General features: G+C 46.4%; 3 protein-coding genes and 1 long non-coding RNA gene across 4 annotated transcripts in view; 3 read left to right on the forward strand and 1 right to left on the reverse strand.

Annotated features, from left to right (window-relative positions):
* LOC109520113 (inosine-5'-monophosphate dehydrogenase 1b-like) overlaps positions 1–3,381 on the forward strand; it is an 11,632-nt gene extending 8,251 nt beyond the window's left edge. The window contains exons 8-15 of the mRNA XM_019877077.1: positions 2–69; positions 155–245; positions 542–637; positions 813–956; positions 1,117–1,261; positions 1,364–1,507; positions 1,586–1,669; positions 2,492–3,381. Coding sequence (XP_019732636.1) covers positions 2–69; positions 155–245; positions 542–637; positions 813–956; positions 1,117–1,261; positions 1,364–1,507; positions 1,586–1,669; positions 2,492–2,513 — 794 coding nt within the window. The 3' untranslated portion in view covers positions 2,514–3,381. The remainder of the gene's footprint in view (position 1; positions 70–154; positions 246–541; positions 638–812; positions 957–1,116; positions 1,262–1,363; positions 1,508–1,585; positions 1,670–2,491) is intronic.
* Positions 3,382–3,447: 66 nt separating this feature from the next.
* Positions 3,448–13,382, reverse strand: prrt4b (proline rich transmembrane protein 4b). The gene is made up of 4 exons (XM_019877161.1): positions 12,878–13,382; positions 9,378–10,209; positions 7,799–7,894; positions 3,448–6,131 (listed from the first exon to the last, which is right to left on the reverse strand). The coding sequence occupies exons 2-4, from the start codon at positions 10,162–10,164 to the stop codon at positions 4,153–4,155; spliced, it is 2,862 nt and encodes a 953-aa protein (XP_019732720.1). The 5' UTR covers positions 10,165–10,209; positions 12,878–13,382; the 3' UTR covers positions 3,448–4,152.
* Positions 13,383–13,788: 406 nt separating this feature from the next.
* On the forward strand, positions 13,789–17,292 carry LOC109520109 (uncharacterized). Its single transcript, XM_019877073.1, has 3 exons — positions 13,789–15,450; positions 15,610–16,133; positions 16,727–17,292. Exons 1-3 carry the CDS (start codon positions 15,425–15,427, stop codon positions 17,095–17,097), a joined length of 921 nt encoding a protein of 306 aa, XP_019732632.1. The 5' UTR covers positions 13,789–15,424; the 3' UTR covers positions 17,098–17,292.
* Positions 17,293–20,471: 3,179 nt separating this feature from the next.
* LOC109520110 (uncharacterized) overlaps positions 20,472–26,350 on the forward strand; it is a 63,651-nt gene continuing 57,772 nt past the window's right edge. The window contains exons 1-2 of the long non-coding RNA XR_002169113.1: positions 20,472–20,821; positions 22,920–23,034. This is a non-coding gene — a long non-coding RNA (uncharacterized LOC109520110). The remainder of the gene's footprint in view (positions 20,822–22,919; positions 23,035–26,350) is intronic.

A 26,350-nucleotide genomic window follows, 5' to 3' on the forward strand; every position in this document is an offset into this window, starting at 1 on the left:
AGCACCCGCGATGACGACAAGTACAGGCTGGACCTTCTGGGGCAGGCGGGCGTTGACGTGGTGGTGTTGGTGAGTCTTTTTACCGTGCTTTTAAGGGGCCGGGGGGGACACTGTTGCACTTTAAATCTAAATAATTTTTTTTTTTTCTCTTCAGGACTCATCACAAGGCAACTCAGTGTTTCAGATCAACATGATCAACTACATCAAGCAGAAATATCCAGAATTGCAAGTGGTGGGAGGAAACGGTACATCCATGGAGCTTTAAAAAAAATAAAAATCTTTTCTTTCCATTTCTTAAGTGGCAGTAGGTAGATTTAGTTGGTTCAGCCTTTAATAGATAATTAAATTTCTGTCAAACCAATATCTAATACGCAATTGTGTAGTGTACTAAAAATACACAAAATGTTGTCAAATATTGTGATTATTATTCGTCTTATTGGCTTGTTTAACATTCTGGCCAATTTTTAGCCTTTTAAAAATAAATACTCTTGTGGCCTTTGATTTCCCACCCCTCGCTTTAATCGACCCATTTCCTTCCCAGTGGTGACAGCGGCGCAAGCCAAGAATCTGATCGATGCTGGCGTGGACGCGCTGCGGGTGGGCATGGGCTGCGGCTCCATCTGCATAACACAGGAAGGTATTCATACAGCTTTGGTTCTCTATGTACCTTCTCATGGTTGCCCGTGGTAACCGCAGCCCAGAGACTCCTCTTGGTCATGCCGGTTATCTTCCTGTTCTGGGTTGCCACGGCGACATCTCCCGCAATTATTAGCGTCTTGTCTTGCGATTCACTGCGTTGTTGGCGTTTGCAGTTATGGCGTGCGGGCGGCCTCAAGGGACCTCTGTGTACAAGGTGGCAGAATATGCCCGGCGCTTTGGCGTGCCCGTCATCGCTGACGGTGGCATCCAGACGGTGGGACATGTTGTCAAGGCACTCTCACTGGGAGCATCCACCGGTAAGAATGCCCCCCCCCCTGCAAAAAAAATAAGTATTCTTGTGCCACCACATAATGTTGGACAAAATAGAAGCAGTCAAGTCAAAGAGACCTAGCATAGCATGCAGGTTTTCAACCTGAATTTCTTATCTCAATAATGACCCGTCTTTTCCCGCCGCAGTCATGATGGGCTCCCTGCTGGCAGCGACCACTGAGGCTCCTGGCGAGTACTTCTTCTCGGACGGCGTCCGGCTCAAAAAGTACCGTGGCATGGGTTCCCTCGATGCCATGGAGAAGAGCACCAGCAGCCAGAAACGTTACTTCAGGTGGGCTCAAGCCACGTTGTATTGCATGACATTACATTACAGTCCAATTGTAAGGTGGAGAAGTCATGGGTGTTTTTTTTTTTTCTTTAACTGACATAACAGTGAGGGAGACGCAGTGAAGGTGGCACAGGGCGTGTCAGGCTCGGTGCAAGACAAGGGTTCCATCCACAAGTTTGTACCGTACCTCATAGCCGGTATCCAACATGGCTGCCAAGACATCGGGGCCAAGAGTCTCTCAGTGCTTCGGTGAGGAAAGGGTCAAATTCTTCCTCTACTTTCGAGTTCAACAGCAGCATGTAAACGCCTATTTGCTGTGTTGTCAAGCTCCATGATGTACTCTGGCGAGCTCAAGTTTGAGAAGAGAACCATGTCGGCACAAGTGGAAGGTGGCGTTCATGGACTTCACTCGTAAGTAGCATGTTTTTCCCAACGTTATACGCCCCGAGTACGCTTGACGCTTTAAACCATTGAAACCATAAAGCTGAGCACCTGATCATAAAATCTCGCAGACTAAAATCATTCTCATTTTAAGTGAACAAATATTTATTTTATTTAAATAATTTCTGGACAGCTCAGGGACAGCACCAAATCACCCAAGCATAGTTGAGAATAATGGTGTGAAGCTCATGACCGGTATGTGGCCATGAACAGTCCGGAAATCATTTTTATGACTGTAGGAAACGAGATTCTAGGGTTGGGCAATAATTCAATATCAAAATACAGTTGTGCTTATAAGTTTACATACTCTAGTGGTTTGTAAATTGATGAGCACAACCGTATGTCTGACAACTATTGGTGAATGGTGGTACACACATTTGTGCTTATAACGCCATAAGTATTGAAACATTGCCACTCATTGTCCATCTATGGATAAATTAGGACATTTTTTTGGGGGGGGGTCAAATAATAACCACAGTGGTCACGTGATACTTTGTCATTTCCAGGGTGAAATAAAAAATGAACTTGTACTCAAAAATGTGATGTCGGGCTTCGCAGCATGGCTTCAAGCGGGGCTGCTAACACAAGTAGTGGAAGACTATTCACCTTTTCAGCATGCTCGCTAATAGCAACTCTCGAGAGCTTTGACAAAATGGTCTTTTAACCGTGCCGAGTCTTGCATGCGCTTGAGTGAATTTTAATGCAGCAGCTCACCATTGAAACAAAATGGCTATCAGAGTTGATATGGCACGTCGGGCACTAATTGTGTTTCCTTGCGTCTCACCTCGACAGTTACGAGAAGCGTCTTTACTGAGCTGAGGATGGGCCACCATACCACCTTATTAAAAAACAAAAAAAGAAAAGAGAAAAAAAAACAAAACCAAGTGACCAAACGCTTTTAAATGACGATAGACCTCCCACCCCTTCCACCGTGATGTCCACCTGTAGCTCCTCTCCACATCCGACTTTCCACCAACATCAAGTGCGGGAATAGCGGGAGGGGTGCTTTGCGCACGAGACAAATCAGGGTTTCCAGATGTTCCACGGCGACACGTCTGACTCTCGCATTGTGCCACTACGTTTGTGGTCGTGTTTATTTTAACGGGGGTGAGTTCTCTTGTTTACTTTGCACCCTCGGGCGCCGCCCCCACTCATTCATGAGCCCAAATATCACGCAGCGGGACCAAAAAAACAAAACAAAACAAAACTGAATATAATCAGGTATGTTTCCACGAGTGAGTTTATGTAAAAGCTGTACAGTCTCTTCTGGGCTTTGGGATGGAGCAATGAAGGGTTTTTGATATGCATGTTCTTTTTCCACAAGCCCAGCGCGGTTGTATTTTTATTCCACTTTGTTGTAACGGTATACGTACTGCCAAGTGTATTTATACGTGCTCCTTTGGAACGTCAAAAACCAAACCGAGTGAAAACAACCCACCAGCCTGTTACCTTGTGTTCTGCTTGTTGCCGCGTTTTTCTAAGACTTTTGTTGTTGTTGTTGTTACCAGAAAAATGCCTTGTAAGGTGCACAGGACCCTGTTACCAAACAACTCGCTGCGCTTCTAATCGCTGTCTTGTATTACGTCAAGTATTCGATGTGGCCTTATATGCTAAGGCCTCACAGTTTACTTTGCCCAGCATTGGGTTGGCTTGACGAGCAAAGTCTTGTAATCTAAAAAAAATATACATGATGATATACGCTTCAAGATGCCCATATTACAGACCTTAGAACATACTTGTTGTGGTTCTTTTTTTTTTTTTTATCCTGAATGGAGAAGACTAGGTTTTTGAGTATTTTAATTATTTTTTGGTGGGCCGGGGGGCGGCCACCTGTTTACCTTTTAAAAAGCACTGCTGAGGGGAAGCTGCTTTACCATTCAATTTGGTGAAACGAATAAAGAAATGAAGCTGTTGTCGTCTGCTGTCTTTTTGGGGAAACCAAACCACAAAGCGTCATTTGTTTACAAATACACTTTATTAAACTGTGTACATTTCATATGTGTGTATAAATTAGTAAGCACAGGGTATCCGTTCATGTTGAAAATCTTCAGGGACTGGCCAGCAGAGGACGCCACTTGCTCATTTGTATCCTCAGCAGGTTGTGCTCCAGCGGAGTTGAACTTCAGTCGTATTTTATAAGCGCAAAGTAATACATAAATGCAAAAACATGACTTGCTGTACAGTATCTATCATCGGATTAGATATTTGTTATTTCGGCTATTCTTTACAAACAGGTATATTTACTTACTAGGCAGAAAAAAAGTGTAAAACTTAAAAGCTACCCGTTGTTTTTGGCACTTCAAACCCGCGTAGACGTTCACCGATGACCATTTAAGGAAGCTCCACCCGAATGTGTTATTTGGCAGTGTTATTTTACCATGCGCTTGTAAAGCTGTCAAAATTAACCCTTGAAATTCCCTTCTCATGAAGTCCTCTCATCAAGTCTTTGTCCATTACAAATCGATGGTTTCGCTGCAGATGCTGACCGCATCGATTTGTCTGCAAACGCTCATAAACTCCTCCTGGACAGATCGGTCGGCCTCTGACGACATATCCAAGTCCAGGCTCTCTTGCGAGTTGCCGCCTAGCGTTTGGTACTGCCTCTGCGGGTCGCTCTGTTGTTGAGCTTGTGCTTCCGGACTCGGGCAGATGACTAGTGATGAGTCCCCGATGGACGCTTGATACTGAGAGCTGGACGAGGAGCTCCCCCTCCAGCGCTCGGGAGACGAGCAGCTGGAAGAGGACAGGGATGGAGATGGAGGACCCCCGACGATGATCTCACCTGCTTTCAAAGTAATGTCTGCACAAGAAGAGGTCCGGTAAAGGCCGGGATCATCCGTGCGGGGGTCACAGAGGCTGGGAATTGCACAGTGGTTGTTTATTATTAAGTCCCTGCTCTCCGTGGGTGTGGTTGTATTGAAGAGACTCATGGGGAAAAGAGCCTCGCTGAAGAGCGCCTCGTCGATACTGCGACGTAGGTTGATGGGCGACGGCGGCCTGAGGTCCGTCGTGGAGTCGCTTGCAAATGAAGATCCACCTGATGGCTGCCCACATCCTCCATTTCCAAGTTTCTGTGAGTCCTTCATGTCTAAATCTACTTCAAGATCTCGATAGGCCAGAGCCCGGTTGCTGTGGTACAGGAAGTCCAGCCCGTTTAGACTGCTAGACAGCCTATCCTCCATGAGGGTGTAGAGCGGAAGGCTCTCTGTTTCACCGAGGCCCGCCCTATCCACAATAGCGAGCTTCTCATGCTGCCCTAAGCTCCACTGGCAGTTCCCCGGTAGGATGGGTGCCTTCGATGCCAGCAGTTCAGTCCAACAGCTTCCGGCGGACGGTAGCTGGTTGGAGCAGTAGACCGGCTGTGCCACGACCAGCACCAAGGTGAGGCAAACACCCAGTTCGCACAGTCTGCAGCTGAATTGAAAAGCCCACCAGCACCACGGGCGGAAGACCTCCTCTCCCCCGGTGACACCCGCGGCATTGAGCATCGCGTACAGCTGCAGCCCGGCGCAGGCTAAACAAAACAGCGCGGAAAGGCAAACCGTTACAGCTGCGCGGTCCCAGTCGCGGCTCTCTGCAAAGGGGCAGCGGTTAAATCGCTCGGCCGGTGTCGGGGAAGTGTTGTTCAGATGGTAGATGTGCTTGGAGTCTGCTCGCACGTAGACGTAGAACACAAAATAAGCAGTGGACAGGAAGGTGGCAAGGGCTACAAATGCTCCACGGGAGATGAGCGACAGGAACAGGCAAAGCGGAGGTTTCCGCTGGTAGAACTTGAGCAGGGTCCCCGGACCGAAGGTGGCGGCGAAGTGCAAGGTGACCAAACAAGCCAAGAAACAGGGTCTTTGGAAGGCCGAGTAGGAGAGCTGCATCCTTGAGCGCATGGAAAGCAGAAGGAAAACTAAGCCGAACGCCGCCGTTAGGCAAGGGAACGGTGCCTCATAGAGCATCAACGAGGCCTCGGCGGAGGGCAAGCGTTCCTGGTGGCCGTATGCGTCGTACAGGAGCGAGAAAGATCTGGTACCCCCGGCGGCCAGCAGGAACAGGCTGACCAGAGCAAAATAGCCACAGCCAGATGGACAGCGCAGAGGCAAGCAGAGAAGGTTGAGTGCACAGGCTAGCGTTAGCATCGCAAAGACACAACCGGCGCCATACACGTGCGCCTCCCAGGCCAGGCCCCAGGCGGCCATGGCGCTGTTCCAGTCTGTGTATAAAGGAACCAACATGAGTGGAGATGAGAACGCTGAAGGCCCGCTGGACTGGTTTGTGCCTGTGATGTTTTGCTGCGGCTTCATGTCCGATGACAAGTCGCCTGAGAAGTTGCAGGCCCCGGTGGGCCCTTTATTGCAGTCTGGTAGCAACGTGTCGGTGCCACTCGTCAGGTCTGACGTCCGGTTCTCTGTTTGAAGGTTTTGTGAACTTTCAGCTGTAGTCACTAAAACAAATCAAACGAGCACAAATTTGTTTTTTTTTTTTTACTTCCGGATTTGAGCATCCCTGCCATATATCATAACCATTCCCGCCCATTCCACCTCAGTAAGAAACATATTGAGAACCGGTAGTCTGAGGTAGAAAGAGGGAGAGATTTGATGCCGTTATGCGTATACGGGCTCATCCGTCATTTTGCTGCAGGCTTATCGCAAACAATCAACAACCAGGCTCCCTTAATGGACCCCAGACCTCGAGAATAATAACCCGGCAATGCAGGCAAGCTCACTGCGGGCTTGTTTTGTTTTGTTTTGCAGGAAATGTGTACATTAAAATAGATCTAAAAGACTGGAGCATAGATAGGCCCACTTATTATTTCCTATGACAGATCTCATGACGCTTCGCACCTTTTTATCGGTTATTTTCTGGTCCCTTTGTGTATGTTCCCATGGGCTGCCGCCTTCAAATGGGACACTCCCTGAGGTGGGCTCGGCATTTTGTTTTAACTGGGACAAGTCTTCTGCCCATCATGTTTAAACTGTGCTTGCCTGCCCCCAGGCGCAAACAAATCTGCTTTTACTGTCCTCCAATGACGGAGCTTTTTCACAAGCAGTCAGCTTGTTGCCTTTTCGCCCCATTAAAGACTTTGTATTATTTCAGCGGGGTTGTAATGCAAACGTCAAGATGGAGGAAATACGACAGCCCTAGCTGGGAACGTGGTGCAGCAGTCGAACTTGATTAGTCTGTTGTCGGAGCTTGGGTGCATCTTTCAACAGTTTTTGCCCGATTAAAAACATGTTTTGGTTGTCAGTAGTGCTGTGATGACATCATCAAATGGGGGGAAGTGCCACCAGAGGGAAAAACAAACCTCGATAAAAGAGGTGTGGCTCAGAAAAGTGTCGGTCTGTGTATTTGCTTTCCAGGGCGATCGGGATGCCACCCTTAGGGAGGGATGGATGGAAAACGTGACTGTCCTTTGCACTCACGTCAGTGTGCGTCTGAGCTGATGGTCTGGACTGAGATTGGTGGACCACAGCGCAATGATAAATGGCAGAATTTAAGGTCTGCGCGCCGCTAGGTCACGTGACACATTCCTGTGGGAGCATGTCGGTCACATCTGCAGTGCGTGGTCTAAAAAAACAAAAAAAAAAACAAAGACGGACTGCCATATCCCCTTTTGGGGTTTGAATCCCAAATTCACCTGCTGATGCCTGTCGGGGCAAGTAGGCCATCTATACTTATTGTGTCCCAATGAAGGTTTAGTCTGGAGAAGAGTCACCTTCACACATTGAACTTGTCAACCAGATTGGTTTCTCTAAAACAAGTGGCACATTTAACATCTATTTCTGGAGAAGAAGTCGCTTTTGCTATTCTGGAGCGAGCAGAAGAAGAAGTGGGTTACAGCTGTTCCCGCGAAGTGGGACACACATTTCACCAGAGCTCAATTTACGTCGTGAGTTGTACATGTCGCATCCCGTGAGGGGAAATAGCAAGGCAATAATGGCAGCGGCACTTTAATGCGACGGTGCTTTCTCAATTGTTATATTGTTGATGCTGTTCGATGAAACGTAACTTTCACCGAGCACCTTAATCATCGGATCGGACCTCCCTCCAAGTACCAGATTGGACTCATGCAGTTTAAGGGATGGGGAGGGAGCATAACTCTTAGCTCACCCGTTTCTCCTGGCAGAGACGTAGGCGGCGGCGATGAAACATCCGTCGTATAACCATCCGGGGCTGCGCCTTCCTCATCTGCCTGATCCGCTTTTGCTGTGAAGAAACGAGCCGTTTTAAGCTCCGGTTGGCTTCCGAGTGAAATGACACACGCACAAAATAATAGTTGGCCACACTACGCTGCACTTGGAAGTGGAAGGACTCTGTATCTTAACCTAGTTCTGTCAAATGGGTCAGCCTGGCCTCCACTTTTATGCAGCCAGTCATCCATGGCACTTGTGTGGTGCGGATCTCCGCCGCCCAGTCGCATTGATATTTCCGCGCCCGTGTGCCTTGGTTTCACCATTTTTGATAATCTAGAAACAATTATTCATTATTAGCATTCTTTTGTTGTTTTAGTGGCTCAGAGGCATCCAGTCATGTCACGCGGTGATATGGGGTTGAAAGCTCCAACTTCTTGTCTTGACCAAGATGTCAAAACGACAGCATTGGGCACATCCGGCTATGCTGTTTGTTTTAACGACGCGACTGCAACGCTTGTCCGATTAGCATCCTGCGTCATTTAAAGCACCGTTCTGTCACTTTTCCCTGCTTCAGCTTTCAAAGCGGCCAGGGCGGCTTTAGCAGTTGTCAGGATTTGTACAAAGCCGACAAAAGGCGGAGAGGCGGGACGGGAAGAGTGGGAGCATGTTCAGCTTTGGTGAACAGCGGCTGGCGAGCGTGTAGGGTCCCACCGGAGCTGTGGATGGTTTCGCTGAGTGTGCGCTCGGAATACTCATACGCTAGCGTATCGGGGGGGTGATCCCCTCCCCACCGACACATTGTACAATGAGTAGTGACACTAAGGTTTGACATTGCTGCGGTGATACATCCTGGGAGCAATGCATCACATTGCTGTGCCAGGAAGTGTAAACAAAAGATACACCTCTGTGATTGACAGGTCCCCTGTCAATCAAAGGGTCTTAACCCCCCCCGCTTCCATTTTTAACCTGCTCTACCTTTTGGTCGGTGCTGGAAAAATGCACCACCAGGCACTTTTATCTTAATGTTCAGGGAGCCCAGCTTCCCCTCCCCCCACAGGTTTAGACTAATCGACTGATCAGCTTGCAGACTAATCTCTAACCCGACATGATGGATGTGTCTGTACCTGGAGGTGGGTCATATCCTGATTATTAAACATGCAGATATCATCTCTAACAGGTGGGGAATGGGCTTGGAGAGAACGAGAGAGAGAGGATGTTCCCTCAATGTCACTTTGCTCTTTAAAAGCAAACCATTTTCACTATTTCCTCTATGAAAAGCAGTTTATATAAAAAAAAAAATGTACCCGGTTTTGGCATTGGAAAGCATATTTACTGCGTGAGCCACGAAAGATGAATTTGCAGCCGTCCGACAATGCAGTTGAGATGTAGACTTGTGTCTAATAGTAGTCGACAGCTCTTCAACAACATCTTTGACATGTCAGGAACGCCCATTGATTGACCCGACCTCTACGCGGGCCTTTTGACAGCTGCCTGTTGATTGATCACCTCTGTGCAATCAAACCCCCCCAACCATTGATTTGTTTAACTTTGTTTACCTTCCGCTTTTGGGCCAGTCGCCATTCCACTGGTGGGGGTGATGGTGGTGGTCACCCGCAAACTGGTGCTCCGAGTGCTGACACTTTCTGCCGAGTTTTGTGTTTTCTCTGCTGTGGTGTCGGGGGGAGTCGGATGGAAGGTGATTCCCGTTCCAGGGATTGTTGACGTCTCGTCAGGATGAACTGTGATTTCTGGTGCCGTTGTCGTCGACATCGTATGTAAAAACTCATCGTCGTCCTGCGCTGTTAACGCTAGCGTTGTGTCCCGAGGTGGGTGTCGACGTGTCCCATTTTGTTCCGGCATGCCTGAGCTGGTGGGACTCGGAGTATTCCCGATATGTGTTGCAGAGGTTGCGACAAGAGCGCCATTGTCAGCGCTGCCGTGTGGAGGATGCGATGTTCCCGCGGGAAGACTTTCCGTCCTTATCTCTGTCGCGCCGCTTAGGAACTGAGTGGAACCGGTGGGAAGTGAAGAGGCTTCAGTTGTGATCCCGTCTCCAGATGCGGATTGATCGGTTGGGTCTGACAACTCGCGGCCCGTTGCGTTCAACTCCGTGGTCTCGCTTTGACCTCCAGCAGGATAAAAAGGTAAACGAAACGGCAGCGATGGAAAGGACGGGAGCTTTGGCAGGCTTGGCGTCCACCAGTAAGAGCCGTATTTCTTTTGGGGTGGCTTTTCCCTGGAAGGCGTTGGTCCCCAGAGCCCCTCTTCGTCAGCGGAGGTCTGCTTGCGAACCAGGAGGAGACACCAGAAGCACAGGGCCAAGGTCCGGTGGAGGCGAAGCATGCTGTCGGCGGTGCTTGGTGAATCGGTTACATGTTGAGGAATGACCTAGAAAACAAGAACAAACGGTTCATGTGTGAGGGGAACATTTTTAGAAGGCCACATCAATCTATTTGCCAGCCCCTTGGAGCTGATGGACTTTACAGGCCCAAAAGCTTCCGCCCTGCAAAAACCCACTTAAGTTTTTTTGGACTCCGTCAATTAGTGGTTTCCTTGAGGTCATTATTTTCACGACGCTTTACCTTCTCAGACTTCTCAAAATCTCGCGGGGGTGGGGTGGGGGGGGCGCTTGTCCATAGCTCAAGAATTGGCTAAGGGACCTCCCTTTTTTTTATGCTGGTTCAAAGTCACTGGACTGTTGCCTCAGTGAAAAGATGAGGGGACCAAAGGAATTCCCCCCTCACCCCCGCCCTGCAAGAACAACAACCTACACGCCCCAAAACCCCCCCCAAAACCCCCAACTCACCCTTTCTCTTGCTCCCACCCCGCCGGCTCTAAATCTCTATTGTGTATATGTGGTCCACGTGAGAGAGAAAATGCCAATATTCTCAAACCGTAACAAAATTAATTCCCCATTAGAAGAGCTCCAAGTCTTTAATCCGGACCACAGCATGACTATGGAGGAAGGCGGGGGGGGGGTTAAACTCATGCTTCCCACACACCCTGCTTTTAGAATCTCATCTGTGCAAGATTCAAGCCAACCCTAGATGTTTTTCGGTGCAGGTTCTAGCACGCGCGCAGTCCACCTACACGCTTTGGATGACTTTTATGCATGCAAAGATCGTACAGATGAACGTCTGGGGGGTGGAGGGGGGGCATCTTGCCATTGTGCTCCCACACGCACACACGCTTCTCGGATGCGCCCACACAAACACACTTTAGAATTTTACATTGGAGGCGATAGCAGGAAAGATGTCTGTTTTTTTTTTTTTTTTTTTTTTGGCAAACTGTCTTCTCATCGTACATTATTTACATGCTTGAGGCGGTCTATAATTAATTTATCTCACGTTTTAGGCGTCAGTATCACTTCCACTCTGCATCCCGTTTTGTGTACGCGTGTGTGGTAATAGGCAACTCGCGGCAGTTGCAGATTTTTCAATAGCTGATGTTGCTCCGAGTTATTTCCCGAGTGTGTCGCCTTCCCTTATCCTCCCCGGCTCGTCTCGGCCTCTTGCCTTCTGTCCAAAAGCGCTGACTTGAAAGTCTTTTACGCACTGTATTCCACAACCTGCCTTATGTTTACGGTTACGTCACCTCACCCCAAGTGGAAAGCTCGCTATGTTCAAGTCGATATGATCATTTAGTTAACCCTTCATAATGCCCCGCTGAAAAAAGAGACTGAGCCACCAAGAACCCCCCAAAACACCACCAAAGAGTGGCTTTTTTTTTTTCTTCAGCCTTTTCACTCGTCACGTCATCCAATACTACCCCTTAAATCAAGCCATTGTCTGCTGTGACAGGCAGCAGAGCAAATGTAAAAAAAGCCATAAAAAGAGTGCAGCCGGTGAGAATTTACAGGCCTCCCTTCCATCACGGTCGAATGCTGCTCTAGCGAGCGCAGCTGAAGCACGGCGGAGGGTTTGAGCGAGACATCCTTGACACGCCGTTGTCGCATTCTCAGTCCTGGAGAGTCAACTGCGCCGCTGTCTGCCCGATTGTCTTTGCGTTTGCCGCTGGAGTCGCTTTCGTTAAGTGTGCAAACATGCGCGTCTCCACTATCTTAATGAACCCGACGGCAGTCTTTGACAAAGAAGCACCGCTTTGCTGATAATAATAATGGAGTGGGTAAAGATTGAGAAAAAAAAAGAGAGCAATGTGACTCAAGAGGGTTTAAGTCGACCTGGGAATTGACCAGCTGCCCACCTAAATCCCAGGTCACCCTTCTTAAGCTCACGGATATGCAGTGTGAAAGTTGAATTTTCGGGGTTGAAAATTATTACTCTGGCTCTTTACGCGCGTATTTGAAACGATGTCGGAAGTGGTCACAGTCCTGGTTCAACTTCAGACCCGCCGTCCCACATCGTGACTTGACACTCTTGGCTGTCGTACGCTTCTGATGCTGTGTCAGAGTCTGGCAAATTCTGCCTAGATGGGTTGTGTGAAAAGGCCGAAGGCTTATGAAACGATCCCGGGTGACTGAGGCAGCTACAGGAACCCCGAGTCGATGGTTGCTGTACTTGTCTCATAGGAAGCAGCAACGCTAGCATCGTTTGTCAACAAAATGAGCGACGAGTTGTTTACAAACGGACGCAGCCGGTCAATGCTGCCGTTGACCGTGGCCGGCGGTCTCGTCCCGAAATAGCCCCCGGCGGTGCCATGTCATGCCTTGTCATGTTGTAGTGCGCCGCTCCCGGTGACTTAAAAGGGCATTGAAAGAAGATTAATTCCCTAAGTGTTCTAATCTGTCGCCTCCCAACAGATGCCCACGCCTTCTACCACTTGCCCCCCCACCCCCCAAAAAAACAACCAAAAAAAAAAAACCTGTTGATTTCCTTCAAAGCTGTCCATCACTGCACCACCTCGGGGGAAAAAAAAAACCTGACGGCTAAATGCGACCTCAGCGAACACTCTCCAGGCGCTCCCCGTAGCCCCAATGCTAATCCTCGGATTTCTGCACCTTTTGCCGTCTTGCTGAAATGCACGCGCGCATGCCTTCTTGAGCAGTCGAGATGAATGCCAAACAGTTTCTACTAAAACACAATGCTAAGTGGCTTACCTGCCGATGTTTGGAATGAGCTGCAGAATTCCCGACCACCTCAGCAATGCGCGCGTGTGTGTGTGTGTGTGTGTGTGCTCCAGGAGAGGCTCTCTCTCGTGTGTCAGCGTAGGTCCGACTGCATGGACTTGTAACCTCTCTCTCGCTCGCTCTCTCTCCATCCTCAGCCCTCCCCTCCCTCTCACGACCAAACACATCACCATGACGCTTGGTCACACCTCAGGGAGCAAATTGTTCATTTGCTGAAGGTCGTTTATTGAGGAGAAAAAAAAAAAAAGAATGATCTTAAGTACAGTTCTGCTCATACATCTTTATAATGTCTTTAAAATTATTTAAAAAAAAAACTAAAGAGGTACCGCCTCATTTCTTTATTCCTGGTTAATGGTCTCTAAAGTTAAACGTGAATCCCATTGAAAAATAATCACTCGTTTTCTTAAAGGTACACATCTTGAACAACTGTAATTGCGTTCTTTTGAAACATCAACAAAATGTTCTTTTTTTTTTTTTTTTAGCAGATCATCACTATATAAAATGCTGGAGATAAAAATGCAAAATTCCAAACAAAGTAGGTGACCATTCGTTTTCACGCAAAGCCATTTGAAGTTGTTTCGCGTTGCATTTACAGTTTAGTTATTGAATAGAAATTAAAGTGAATAATAAAATAAAATGTTGGGTCACTTTTTTTTTTTTAAACACCAATGAATTCAGTTGAAAAATTATCGGTGAGATAAATGTCCTATATGACATTTACGGTGTCATTAAAATGTATCCACGACAACTATGTCATTGCTTGTTTGTTGCCCGTCACTCATGATGTCAATCAGGAGCAATTTGCATCTGTTCACCTTCTGCTTCGTGGCATTTAAAAAAAAAATTAAACATGAATATTGTGGGCGAACTGTAGTAACCCCCCAATCCTCCGCAGACCTTGCGATCCGCTGGAATGTCCCAAATATAGGAACAATCAGTCGAAACCACACCAGGGAGGCATAATTTCCTGAGTGGGAGCTCTTCCCCCATTTCTGTCTCCGCCCACCAATCACTTCATCACAAGCTTCATGACATCTTTGACCTTGACTCTCCTCGCTATTCTCAACACTTCTACCCTGCAAACACGCAGGAGTGTCTTATTGCCACAACAATAGCACGACAAATTTGGCAAAGCTTGATGTCGACTTATTTGTGTCCACGCGGGACATTCAATTATGGCAAAGTAACCCTTTCACTTTGACTTCAACTTCCCAAGTACCCCGTGTGCACCTTGCCACATATTCCTGCCTTATCAGTTGACTGCCGAATCTCTCGGCTGATTTTGGGGACATGATGTCCTTGGTCCAGTCTGACTGGTGACCGTAAGACTCGCAATCGCTGGAGGACGTGCATGTGTGTGTGTGTGTGTGTGTGTGTGTGTGTGTGTGTGTGTGTGTGTGTGTGTGCGTACATCCCGCTTTAGCGTGACAATAGCAGAGAAAGTTGAATTGTTTTTCACCCCGCTGTGGAAAGTGTGACTCTTTTTATAGCCTTGTAATGGCCGCAACATATTGTGTTGTTCTTAAACAAGGAAGTCCATTTCTAACAATGTTTTTGTTTTTTTTGTGGTTGTAGTTTGCACTGCATCATCTTCAATTAGTTATCCCAAATAGCTAAGCATCTGTTTTAATGCAATGCCCATTGAGTTCCTCGCGCCCCTCTTTTGCCCTCTCCACGAGAACAATTGGGCGTCCGCACAAACAATGAGCCAAAGGAAAAGCCCAGGGTGGAGTAGGTGGGGTGGCAGGGTCCCAGCTTCAGGGTGGAAATTAAGGTTTGAGGCCCCCCAAATTTGTGTGTGCATGTATTCTGGAAATGACTTTTCTTTTTTAGGGTTGATCATAGTGCCCTCTGTTGCTCTGCTATGATTCTAACATGAAGTAAATGCATTTTAGTCCAGTTTCAACCCAGTGTCTTTATTTCCCCCAATGTATTTAATCATTTTGTTTTAAATTCAATGTCTACCAATGCGCTAATCAAACATTACAATGACACAAATTTATTTAAAAAAACTCCTCCTGAATCCAGAGTTAAATGACTGAGGTCATGGCTGACGTTTCCCGATTGAGCGTGACTCTGTCTCCATCATGTGGCCAATAGGTGCATTGCAGTCACTTGACGGCGCCGCATTCCGGCTCGTCAAAAGCCCTTTTTGCCCTTCACGTTTCTGTATTTAGACTAAGGCGGTCACAACCTGTTCCACTGGCTTATCTCGACGATAAATAAAAACAGATACATGAGGGTAAACACAGGACATGCAGTATAAAAACGTCCTCCAAATGCAGCAGTCCCCTTTGAACTGATTTCACTGATTGATTGGAGTCCACGCTTGCGCAGTAACTCTTTTCGGACGCGAGCGCGCATAGGAGCGTGGTAGCAGCAGCGCGCATGCGTGGAAGAGAGTCGCGGGGGGTGTAAAGAGAGTCGCCGGCTCAATTTCCATCCCGGCTGCACACTTGCATCCATCAGCTGGACACGACGACGAGCCGGCAGCGGGAATACTGAACCGGACACGCCATGGGCAACCTGCTGCTCACCACCGGGTAATATAAACCTATATCTATATTCAATTTATATTCATATGTATTTTTAATATGGATTTCAAGGGTTTCGTGTACTAGTGTAAAAATAGGTCATGCTGACATAGAATGCTGCATTGTAGTCCAGTCATGCATGTTTTAATTCTATTGTTTTTCCTATAGGCTGTTTACAACCGGGGCGCCCCCACCCCAAACTGAGAGCAGATTCACCAGCGTGCCCATCAGCAGAGGCATCACCTACTACCGGGCGCGCCACCCTTGGCCCACTTCCTCCACCACCCATGACCCACTTCCTGCCACTCTGATCCCATCACAAGCCTCCCCGCCTCGCCCCCTCCTCCTCTTCTTCTCGTGGCTCGGGGCCCACCCGGGGGCGGCAGCCAAGTACTTTGACGCCTTCCTGATGCGGGGCATGGACGTGCTGCTGGTGCAGAGCGGCGTCATGCACTTTCTGTGGCCCCGCTGGGGGCTGGACTATGGGCTGGAGCTATTGGAGGTCCTGGAGGCGCCCGAATTAGCTGGGCGGCCCCTTCTGGTGTACGCCTCGTCCATCGGGGGCTACACCTTCGCGCAGGTGCTTGTCCACGTGGCCGACGGGCACGCCAAGCATGCCACTCTGCCCCACCGGGTCGTTGGCCACGTCTACGACAGCCTGGTCGCCGGAACCCTGGAGCACATGGCCACAGGTGAGCGAGCGCTCGCATGAGATGAGGTTAGGTGACCCTCTAGTGTCTATGTAGGACAAAAAAAAAACATTTTTTACAACTGGCAGAGCAGGACTCTAGTGGTTTTTAGCTGTCAGAGCTAAGCAAAGCAAACTTGTTCTCAAACTGTCTCGGTATAAGGGGCAATAGGTGAACGAGGACCTGCTGGGGATCATGTTACTCACGAGTTGAGCCACTGCTGTCAGTCTGGGACACCAAAAGACAGTTGGTTTTTTTTTTCTTTTTTTTAAACTTGACAAAATTTGCCATAACTGCCTTAAAGCCTGTTAGCTTAATGCTATCACTTAATGGGAAACGCCAGAGATGAGCTAGGAAATAGCATTAGTGTTGCAGTGTTATAACCCATTTAAACAATGGGTCTTTGAACACAACACAAATGACATAACACTAGTCACGGGCATATGTTCTTTAGCATCTGAAGATTATTAAATGTTACTGTGGCTTATTGAGTACCATCCTGTCAATGTAGGCAATGTTTTTTTAGCTGACTAAACAGAAAAAAAATACAAAAACTGAACTGATTTTGATTCAAAGAATGATTCTATGTTCCCCAGGTTTAGGCAGGACACTGGCGCCCCTCCTGGAGCGCATCATTAAGAGTACGGCCATGTTGTACTTCTGGCTCTTCAAAGCCAGCACGGCCGACGTGTACCAGCGCGCCATCCGGGTGTTCGCCAACAGCCCCGTCATGGCCCCGGCACTCTTTTTTTCCAGCGAGGATGACGCTCTGTGTGACGGTGACGTCCTGGATTCCATTGTGGCCGGTTGGCGGCGCAGGGGCGTTGCCGTCTACAGCAGGAAGTGGAAGGTTTCAAAGCACGCCGCGCACATACGTTGCCACCCGGAGGAGTACCGACACACGCTGGAAGCCTTTTTGGACTCGCTGCCTTTAAGCCCACCTCTTCTTGGCACAAATGTACAATAAATATTTTTTTCATGACACCCATCCATGAACTGTATTTGCCTAATGAAATTTTATTCCCTGGAGAGTGTAGGTTGGTTGCAGTTCTCAAAATGTCCACAAGAGGGCACTTCTCCCCCATAGATGCTTAAACCAACATTTTCCATCCATCCATCCATTTTCCGATGGGCTTTATCCTCACAAGGGTCGCAGGGGGGTGGGGGGTGCTGGAGCCTATCCCAGCTGTCTTCGGGCAGTAGGCGGGGGACACCCTGAACCGGTTGCCAGCCAATCGCAGGGCACACAGAGACGAACCACCATCCACGCTCATACGCACACCTCGGGACAATTTAGTGTGTTCAATCAGGGACAATTTAGAGTGTTCAATCAGCCTGCCGTGCATGTTTTTGGAAGTGTGGGAGGAAACCAGAGTACCCGGAGAAAATCCACGCAGGCCCAGGGAGAACACGCAAACTCCAGGAGCTGGAATTGAACCCGGTACCTCTGCACTTTTTGGTGGGGAAAAGTGTCCCACCTGAGGCCGCTACTGATGGATCTTACTTGTATATAATCCAAGAAATGCGGGTTTCGTTTGTAGTTGTGCGTGTGGTGGTGGTTTTTTTTTAGTCCCTCTTCAGTGCCAAGTGGACCTGCAAGGTTAAATTGATACTTTTGTATGACGAACAGATGCTCACAGTTGCATTGGGGAAAGTAATTCTTTTTTTACAGTAATTCGTTTTTTCACATTGACGCTTTGGTCCGGCGCAGATACTTTTTGGGGTAAGGGCTTCCTGGCTACTGTCTTAGGAACAGCAAGCCCAGACCGCAAAAAGACCCACGCAGGACAAACTTGTAACCCGCTTGCTCTTCTGGAACCTCACCGCCGCCGTCACCTGGACAGTTGAAGTCAAAATACATTAGAGTGAATTCACACAATGTGTTGGGTGCTTTGTTGACCACATTAGTTAGTATCAGTTACCATCTTTGCTCACATAGCCCTTTATCTGGAATTGAGATAACTTTTATCAGGCAAGGAACCACATTTAGTAACTTACTCGGAATTTGACACCATGCTTTATTTGTGATTTAGTCTTTATTGCACATGGAACCACATTTCGCTACAATTCTTACCATAGTCCTTTATCAAGCAAGAAAACCATTTAGTAATTTAATTCTTGATCAGATCTTCATTGTGAGTCGAATTATATTTGGCAACAATAGTTTTTTGCCTAATGTCGACCTTTGAACATGGAACCATTTACGGTCTATCAGAACCATTTTTGAGAACAGTCTTTTGTCTATAATGTCTTACATCATCAGGCATGAAACTACATTTCGTGTCATACCTCTTTATCGGCTAACCTTTGTCAAACAAGAAGCCATATTTGGGAACACAATTTGTTGTCGCATAATACTTTTTCGGGGACGGAAACGTAGTCATTTCTTAGGTAATAGCTTTTTTGGGGGGTAAGGAACCACATTTGGTAACAGATCTTCATCTACTATTGCGCACGGAATCACATTTAATATTTTTCCCTGGAAATTGTGTGTATGTGTGTGCGCGTGTGTGCGGTCCTTTCTCAGCTAAATATCGACCTTGATTCGACTTGTGAACATATTTTGTAGCATATCTCTTTCAATCAGTAATCATAATGTGGCCCTTTTTGGGGCGAACGGAACCATATTTGGTCACGTCATTTCAATGTTGGGGAGAAACCGTATTCGGGAACGGCAGTTTTATCTGGCGGCGAGCCTCGTATAAAATCGTCTCTTAAAAAGGAAACACAATATAGCTTGTTGTTAGGCGATGAACTATATTTGGTAAGTTTATTGGCTGCAAGATCTTCATGAACACCGTTAGTTACATCTGGACCACCAAAATGAGAGATGTTTCAAATCTAATAGTTTTAAAGGATAGACTATTAGGGACACCAACCATAATACAAATACTGTGAATTAATAGCTTTAAAAAAAAGTCACACGTGGAGGACATGATGGAGTCCTTGTCTTTGTATGTGGCCGTGACGTCACGCCGAGGCACCCGCCACACTTACCTCACCATGTGCGTCATACGTGGGGGGAGGGGCGAAGAATGGTGGGGGGGGTATTATAGTGCCACGTCTTAATCTTTTCCATGTATATTTCTCCATTAAAATCGAGAACGGCGCGCACGTTGCCCCGCGAGCTCGTCCACCTATGCGCGTGCACGCGTGACGCGCACGACGTGAGCTGTCCGCGGTGCTGAACGACGGCGGCGGCGGCGGTGGCGGTGAACGCCCAGAAAACAAACACACGCGTCCACGCGTGACAGAGATGTGGGAAATACACGAGCAAGCGGGTGTGTGTGTGTGTGTGTGTGTGTGTGTGTGTGTGTGTGTGTGTGTGTGCGCTCGCGCAAGACGACGGGGATGAATCGGCACTTGTTGCCTTCATGTAACGTGCACGCGCCAACGTTCACATGAATTCACGGCGACCGCGCTGAATGAAATACGATGTTCATGCAGTTTTGACGATAATGGTAAAGATGCTCACCCTGTCACCTCGCATGTGGTCACCAGTGTTGCGAAGTCAAGAAAATTAAAAAAAAAATCCCTGGAAGAATTTCAGCGGTACCCACTGACGTGCAGCAGTCAGGGTGCATGCGCCCCACCAACGCGACCACCACTCGCGCTCTCACACAACCTACCGTTCGCTATCATGTTTCTTCTTCATACTGCTCTTCTTCCTCGATGCAATATGAAACAGAAAGAAAGGAAGCTCCGGACACTCAATTCCTCTAGTCTGCTGCTGCTGCTTCTTGCTGGTGACCTGCATTGACGTCATTGCGTCATTAGGTTTCCCCTGGAAACACGGGAGAGCTAAAAATAGCAACACATTAATTCAAACCCCAGGCTGAGAGAGAAAAGAGAGAGAGTTTGGGGAAGGGAGGGGGCTATTTTTTGGAGGTTGTTTTATTATGTCAATTTCTATAAGAGTTTGATTTATTTTCCATTGTTGTAGCTTTTTCTTCATGTCATGACTTATTCAAGCCCAAAATGCATGTTGCAGCATTGTCTAAACGTTTAAAACATAAAAGGAAATGCATTCAAACACGTGAGCTACGGTTTTATTTATTTATATCGTTGTGTTTTTTATTTATTTCTGAAGCCATGTATATTTTTATTCGTAAAATGAAGTACATAATACAGTTGTATACACTATGTACGATATACTCAAAAGACCTCCCCCGTGTGGCACAAAAATGTACTACCACGTTAAGTCCGCCCTACTCATATTGCCGTTAATGGGTTTAGTGAGTTTAACTAATTTCTTACGGAAGGATAAATTGCAGCTTTCAGATAACCTAATGAATCAAAATACCTTTCGTAAATTATCAGCTAATGTGACCAATCATTCACATTTCGGCGTAGGTTCTTGTTTGAATGATTAGTTCAACAATTATTCCCTCGGCGAGATTCGTAGAAATTTAAGCTCCCACGTGACACAAACGTATACTGCCACTTTAAGCATTCCCTTCTGATAACTTGCTGCTGGTTGGTTAAAAACAACAATTTAAGCAATTTATTGTTTTATGGTTAATTTGAAAACATTCACCGAACGTTTGTACAATACCAAAATGTCGTGAAAGTGCCAACTGCCATTGTATTGGCTAAAACCTAGGCCACGCCCACAATCTCGGAAGTGACCGAAGGTCGCGATGCAATCGAATACTGTTGTAATCAAATGCAAGAATGGACACCTTGCGACGGTATGTAAACAAATTATTTGAGCACAGTAACGTTTTTTAACTTATATACATGTATCTTTTCGATAATTTGAAGTGTTTATGGCCCCACACATGACACCGTCTTTAATTGTCGGTAGGTAGAGCTCGAATCACCTCATCTCGCCAGTCGCCATTGTGAAAGTCGGAGTGCCAAAACGCATTAAAAATCATAATAATTGCGTCCCATACGTGGCGGTGCTGGATAATGATGCATTTTACCTCGCGTAAATGTTTGTTATATTTGTTGTTATGTGGCCAAGATTGGGCTATGGGTCAGTAATGATGTGTTTTTAAATACAAATCTGGAGCGTGGTCAATGGCCTCATGGCAGCGCTGCTCCATTTGCCCCATCTGCTGGCCAATGACGGCAACTACACATCGATTGCTGCTGGTCTGCACTTTTGAAAATGTAGTGAAGGGTTCACAATTAGTGGCTCGGGACCCGTAAGTGGACCAATTTGGATTGTAGTAAAAAAAAAAAAAAAAAAAGTCCTTTGTTTTTGTAGACATATAACAGATATAGATTACGAGCAGTCTTTTTTTAATGATTTATGCTGTCCCAATTTTTCATTCAAAAATGTACTTAACACATCTATTTTCCATTGGGTTTTTTTAATAACCGAATCATTACTCCCAAGTTTGTTTGCATGCTTCATTTCCTAAAAAGACCAGTTACTGCAAAAAATATATAAATGGAATGTTTTGACTATAATTTCTGAAATCATGATGTGTAGTATTTTTGTACATTGTGATGTTAATCCTGTTTCTGAATATGGTGCTCTGAAAGGCACTATATACATGTGTTGTTGTGTTTAAAAATGTGGTTTAAATATTGTTTCGTCAACTTTACATTTTCTCTATTCTGACTTAGCTAAAAGTGCGCTGTGACTTGAATGAATGAATGCTTGAAAATGTTCAAATCAGTTTGTATTTCAGTGTGCAAGTGGAAATGTTGTTTTTAAATGATACATGTTAAAAAAAAAATGAAATGATCTCTATATCAGATTTCCAAATATAGAATGTAAAATGTGTGATTACTCCCAGGGCTTATTGTGAAGCCTTTAAAAGGCTCAATAAAAATCCAAACTATTGTTTGACACAACACGAGCTTCTTTGGGGAATTTGTCCTCCTCCCCGTCCGTCTCTCATTCCCGATCAAAACTTCTCAGTTCTCTTGCGTTTATAAATAAACAATCTTGATTAGTACCCCGTCCTTTGGAATTGAAATGAGGGCAAAGATCTGAGACGTCCCCTAGGAAGGCAAAGGTGGTGCAATGAGCAGAAACAGCCTTCAATCGTGACTATTCCATATTTACTTGACACAAGCGGCCCTCACTTGAAAATGACCACCAGGGGGCAGGAGTGCTCAGGAGTGTACATCTGTGGCCCCCCACCACCCCCTCTCTCCAGTCTTGACTGTGACTGCTTGGAGACGTACAGTACACTGAGACGCAGGAATGATGATTTCCTTTGGGGCGTGTAGAAATGATTACATCACACATTTGGCTACTTCCCTCTGACATCACACCTGGAACAATGTCTTCCAGACAATTCGTCCCCGAAATCTAACTGCCAGCTAAGGTGTTAAGCATATTTTCCAAAAAGTACTGACAGTCTTACATTTGTATTTTCTTTTAAGGGGCCTTTGGAGAAACCTGAACAAGGACCTTGAGTTTGAGAATTGAATGCTTATGGTGCACAATTCAATCTTCAAGGCTCTCTCTGCCCTCGACATTTTTAATTTTTAATTAATTAATTTTTTTATCGTTAATTATTTCTTGCTAGTTGCCGCGATTATAAAAAGGCTGAGAGTGGAAAGGGCGTCCCAGGGGTCGTAAATGAGTGAGTGTGTGTGTTGGATACCGACATGGGCACAGGGGGAGCACAAATTGAACGTCAAGGCTTGATTGTGCTTGTTGAAGCATACAACTATTTCCATTACGTAAAAAAAAAAAAAAAAAGAATTGGTCATAGCCCAGCGATGTCCTTCTATAGTGCGAAAGGTGATTGGCTTTTTGTTACTGCTGTCCTGACTCTTTCAGAATTAATAATAAAATCATGTATGTCCTGGCTTTCTTAGGAAACCATGAAAGTTGTGAGAGAAAAGAACGGAGAGTCGCCACCAAAAAACAAAGATCAACTACCAACCAAAACACAGGATTGACTCCAAGCGATTTTGTCGACAAGAGTTTAAGGTAAGGAATCGAACTGAACAGCCATGTGGTTTTGTAGTTGTGTGTCGAGCTGTAACCATGAATCCGATAAATCAGCTAATTCTTTAAAAACAGAAATAAATAAAGCGTCTGAAGCATAATCAAACTCTAAAAAAAAATTAACACGTAATTAGCACGTTCATCCACTGATGTCCACAAGTCACTCAACACGTCAGCCACTTCACAGCTAGCCAACTCTATGCTCCCTTTCTCTGACGCCCACGTCACTCACTGAGCCAGTCACTCCCCCTTTTAAAGGCCGACACACTCCCAACTCACGGATGCGACAGTAAAATGAGAGGATTGCAACCCCAACATGATATTGTGTTACATAATGCAAAATCAAGTTTTAACTCATAAGCTGCAGTTTTGGCAATGCGTCATATCTCAAAAAGAATATGCAGTCTCCTATTTTTTTTAGGTTTGTTGGATTTCAGGGAAAACCAAAACCTTTCTTTGGTATGAAATCCACCGGCTAATCTTTTGTTATTCTTAGCAAGTTTCGCATCCGGAAACGCGCCGACCTTGTTTATCTTAAATAGTTGATGTCGCAAGACAAAAAGAGTGTTCCGGTTGGCTCGCTAAGTGACATTTTTAGGTCAGGACACAAGTGTATGCTTTGTTTACAAGGACTGGTTGCAGGCCACTGAAGCACAGATGTTAAATTGTGGAAAGAAAAAAAAAGGCTTTGCGCATCACTTTTACAGCATTTGTAATGGTGTGCCTCGTAGTCTCAAATAAATTCTGCCTCTTATGTTATTTTCTTTTTTTGTTTTAAGCTGTGAGGTGTTATATTTGATCAAAGTGACTTTTTAAGGCGTTACACTGGCACATTTAAACGTCTCGCGTATTCTTTGGCACATACGTTAAAACACACTTAAGGAAATGACAACCATTGTGGTCCCAAACATTAGCGACCCAAAGGATTACATCCCATTTATGCATACGGCAGCGAGTGCAGGATTAGTATTATCACTCTTGTCCAATTACTCTTATCCAATTTCCATTTGCAACCCTGCTCTTTCCATCTTGTTCATTAGTGAGCGGTTACCGAATGAAGTGAAGGATGGCGCGTCATCGCCTCTTCCTCCCCTGCGCATCCTTCCAGATGGAAGGCCTTCCACTCCTCCCCGTGCCCTTTTGTCCCCCCCGCCTCTCGGCGGCGATCAATATGTCTTGTGTGCCGCGCGAGTCGCTCAGCGCTCGCTTATCTGAGTTCTATTAATATGCAGACAGAATGACACGCAGACGCGGCGGCCGAAGAGCCCTACAGTTCATTTTCCCTTTTAGCCTCGGGCCAGCCGGTGGGGAAAACGAGGAAGTTTTGAGAGGTGAAAGGGGGCTGCAGAAAACAGCTGGTGATGTATAGCATTAGTTACCTCAGCCAGTGAGATTATTCTTGTTTTGTAGCCAACTTGCTAAACGTGAGGTTGGTTTTTCGAAATATCCCGTCTTCCTTAAAAATTGGGAAAAACAAAAATGTCTTGCAGCCAAGCCATAAGACGACATAAGAGAGCGAAAGGAGAAAGTTGTACTTTCTCATTCTCACACTCAAGCAAAAAAAAAAAAAAAAACCTACAGTCGAAAAGTGCAAAGTGGTATCTTTTGAGCTCCATTTCACAATAGCAATTGCGATTAGCATCATCGCCGTCACCCCCAACTGGACAAATACCTCCAGGCTGCTCCGAAGCGGTTGTCCCGCGATCTCCCGTCGATAGCCGTCAGCGGGATAAACGGGGGAGAATGATGCATCCCCGCCCGCCCGCCCACCGTACATGGCTTCCCGCAGACAAGCGTCCTAATGAGCTCGCCGTTTATGATAACGCGCGGCGCAAAGTGATGGCGCAACATACTCATCAATGCAGTGATCCTTGGAGAAAGTCCAAAGCGTCGCATTGATCCGTTTCACGGGGCGCCAGCTGTCAAAAGCCACCTAATGGATGGTTCATCTCGGTAATGAGTGGTTTTGCTACGCGTTTTTGTCAAATGTCTCCCTTCTATGTAATTGTTGTCACATGTTGGACAGCTTTTAGCTGCTTTCACGTGTGTGGGGGAAAATAATGTTTGTCATTCCAAAACGTCCGGCCTAATAACCTGTCATATTCTCGGGCTTGCCTTTGCATCATGGACACCAATTACATTTATGTGCGGTGGGTGTCCAGTAGTACTCAGGAAGGTAAACAATTTGTCCTTGACTGATGAAATAATCGTATGTTTTTCTTCTTTTTTTTTCCCTCCCTCGAGCTATAAAAAATGTTATCCAGCTAAGTATTCAATTTAAAAAAAAAAACAGCGTTATGAGACAGATTGAACACCGGAAATGTCATCGTTGACACTTCATTCATTAAAATAAAATTTTAATGGCAATTACTGTCGCGTCTGTGTTTTTGGAAGGAGAGTTTTTGAGCTAATTTGGGGGTGCACGTTAGAAACAAGCCGCGATTAAAAAAAAAAAAAAAACAACAAAACTAATTGGCTGTTCAGCTGCACAGATTAATTGGTGTATCGATGCGTACAGTATTGCTGATATGCTTTGGGGCTACTGTTTTGTTTATTAACATGGCTCAGAATGTAGACTTTTAATCTCCATTTGTTGAAAATGGTGTCCATTAACTGTTTTCACATGGATAACTTGCCAAGCAAATATTTAGGGAATGGCTTTCACCGAAGGCATTTGCTGTGACTATGTTCAAAGTCTCGCAAGCTAGCATCTTCTTCCCACCTCATCGCACCTCTTTGTATTATTCTTCCCCCCCCGCCCCCCCTCCTAAAGTGGCGTCCCCTTCCTCCCACCTTCTTCCTCCTGCAATAAACACAAACATTTTGGACGCGCAGCTCGGCGGCCGTCAGCGGCAATCATTTCAATGCTAATTTAGCCGATGTCGCCGAGAACCAAATTCACTCTGACGGACGTGTGAGCGCTTGACGTCTTTGCAACACCGTTTGCCCCCCCATCCCCCCCCCTAAACTCTTTCATGTACCCTTTAACCTGCAAACATGATAAGCTGTCCACCGTTGTAACCGCTGTCCCTGAAAGGGTTAATTAATTATTAAAAAAAAAAAAAAAAGATATCTCGGGCCTCACTCAGATCTTAATCCAACCGCCTTCAGCACGCACACGCACGTACACAAGCATCATTTACTTTGTCCAGCTGTTGCCGCAGCACACACCTGTACATTTGCGCATAGTTCATATTTCGCACAGAATAAATGCTTCGTTAAGTTGGATTCGCCGTCAACCGTGCCTGACGTGCACCCCGGCACGGGTCACGTACGAGGCGAGGAAGGTGGGCGTACA

Source organism: Hippocampus comes, unplaced genomic scaffold (genome assembly GCF_001891065.2).
Source record: "Hippocampus comes isolate QL1 unplaced genomic scaffold, H_comes_QL1_v1.1 scaffold61, whole genome shotgun sequence".
NCBI lineage: Eukaryota > Metazoa > Chordata > Actinopteri > Syngnathiformes > Syngnathidae > Hippocampus > Hippocampus comes.

Bases quoted from the DNA above. Each gene is read 5' to 3' on its own strand.
- prrt4b (XM_019877161.1), bottom strand. From the start codon at position 10,164: ATGCTTCGCCTCCACCGGACCTTGGCCCTGTGCTTCTGGTGTCTCCTC. The intron at 7,895-9,377 runs GTAAACAAAGTT...GTTTCTTCACAG, and splicing joins GACTGGCCCAAAAGCGGAAG to CAAAAGCGGATCAGGCAGAT. The intron at 6,132-7,798 runs GTGAGCTAAGAG...GATTTGTTTTAG, and splicing joins GTCTCTGCCAGGAGAAACGG to TGACTACAGCTGAAAGTTCA.
- LOC109520109 (XM_019877073.1), top strand. From the start codon at position 15,425: ATGGGCAACCTGCTGCTCACCACCGG. The intron at 15,451-15,609 runs GTAATATAAACC...TTTTTCCTATAG, and splicing joins AACCTGCTGCTCACCACCGG to GCTGTTTACAACCGGGGCGC. The intron at 16,134-16,726 runs GTGAGCGAGCGC...TATGTTCCCCAG, and splicing joins CCTGGAGCACATGGCCACAG to GTTTAGGCAGGACACTGGCG.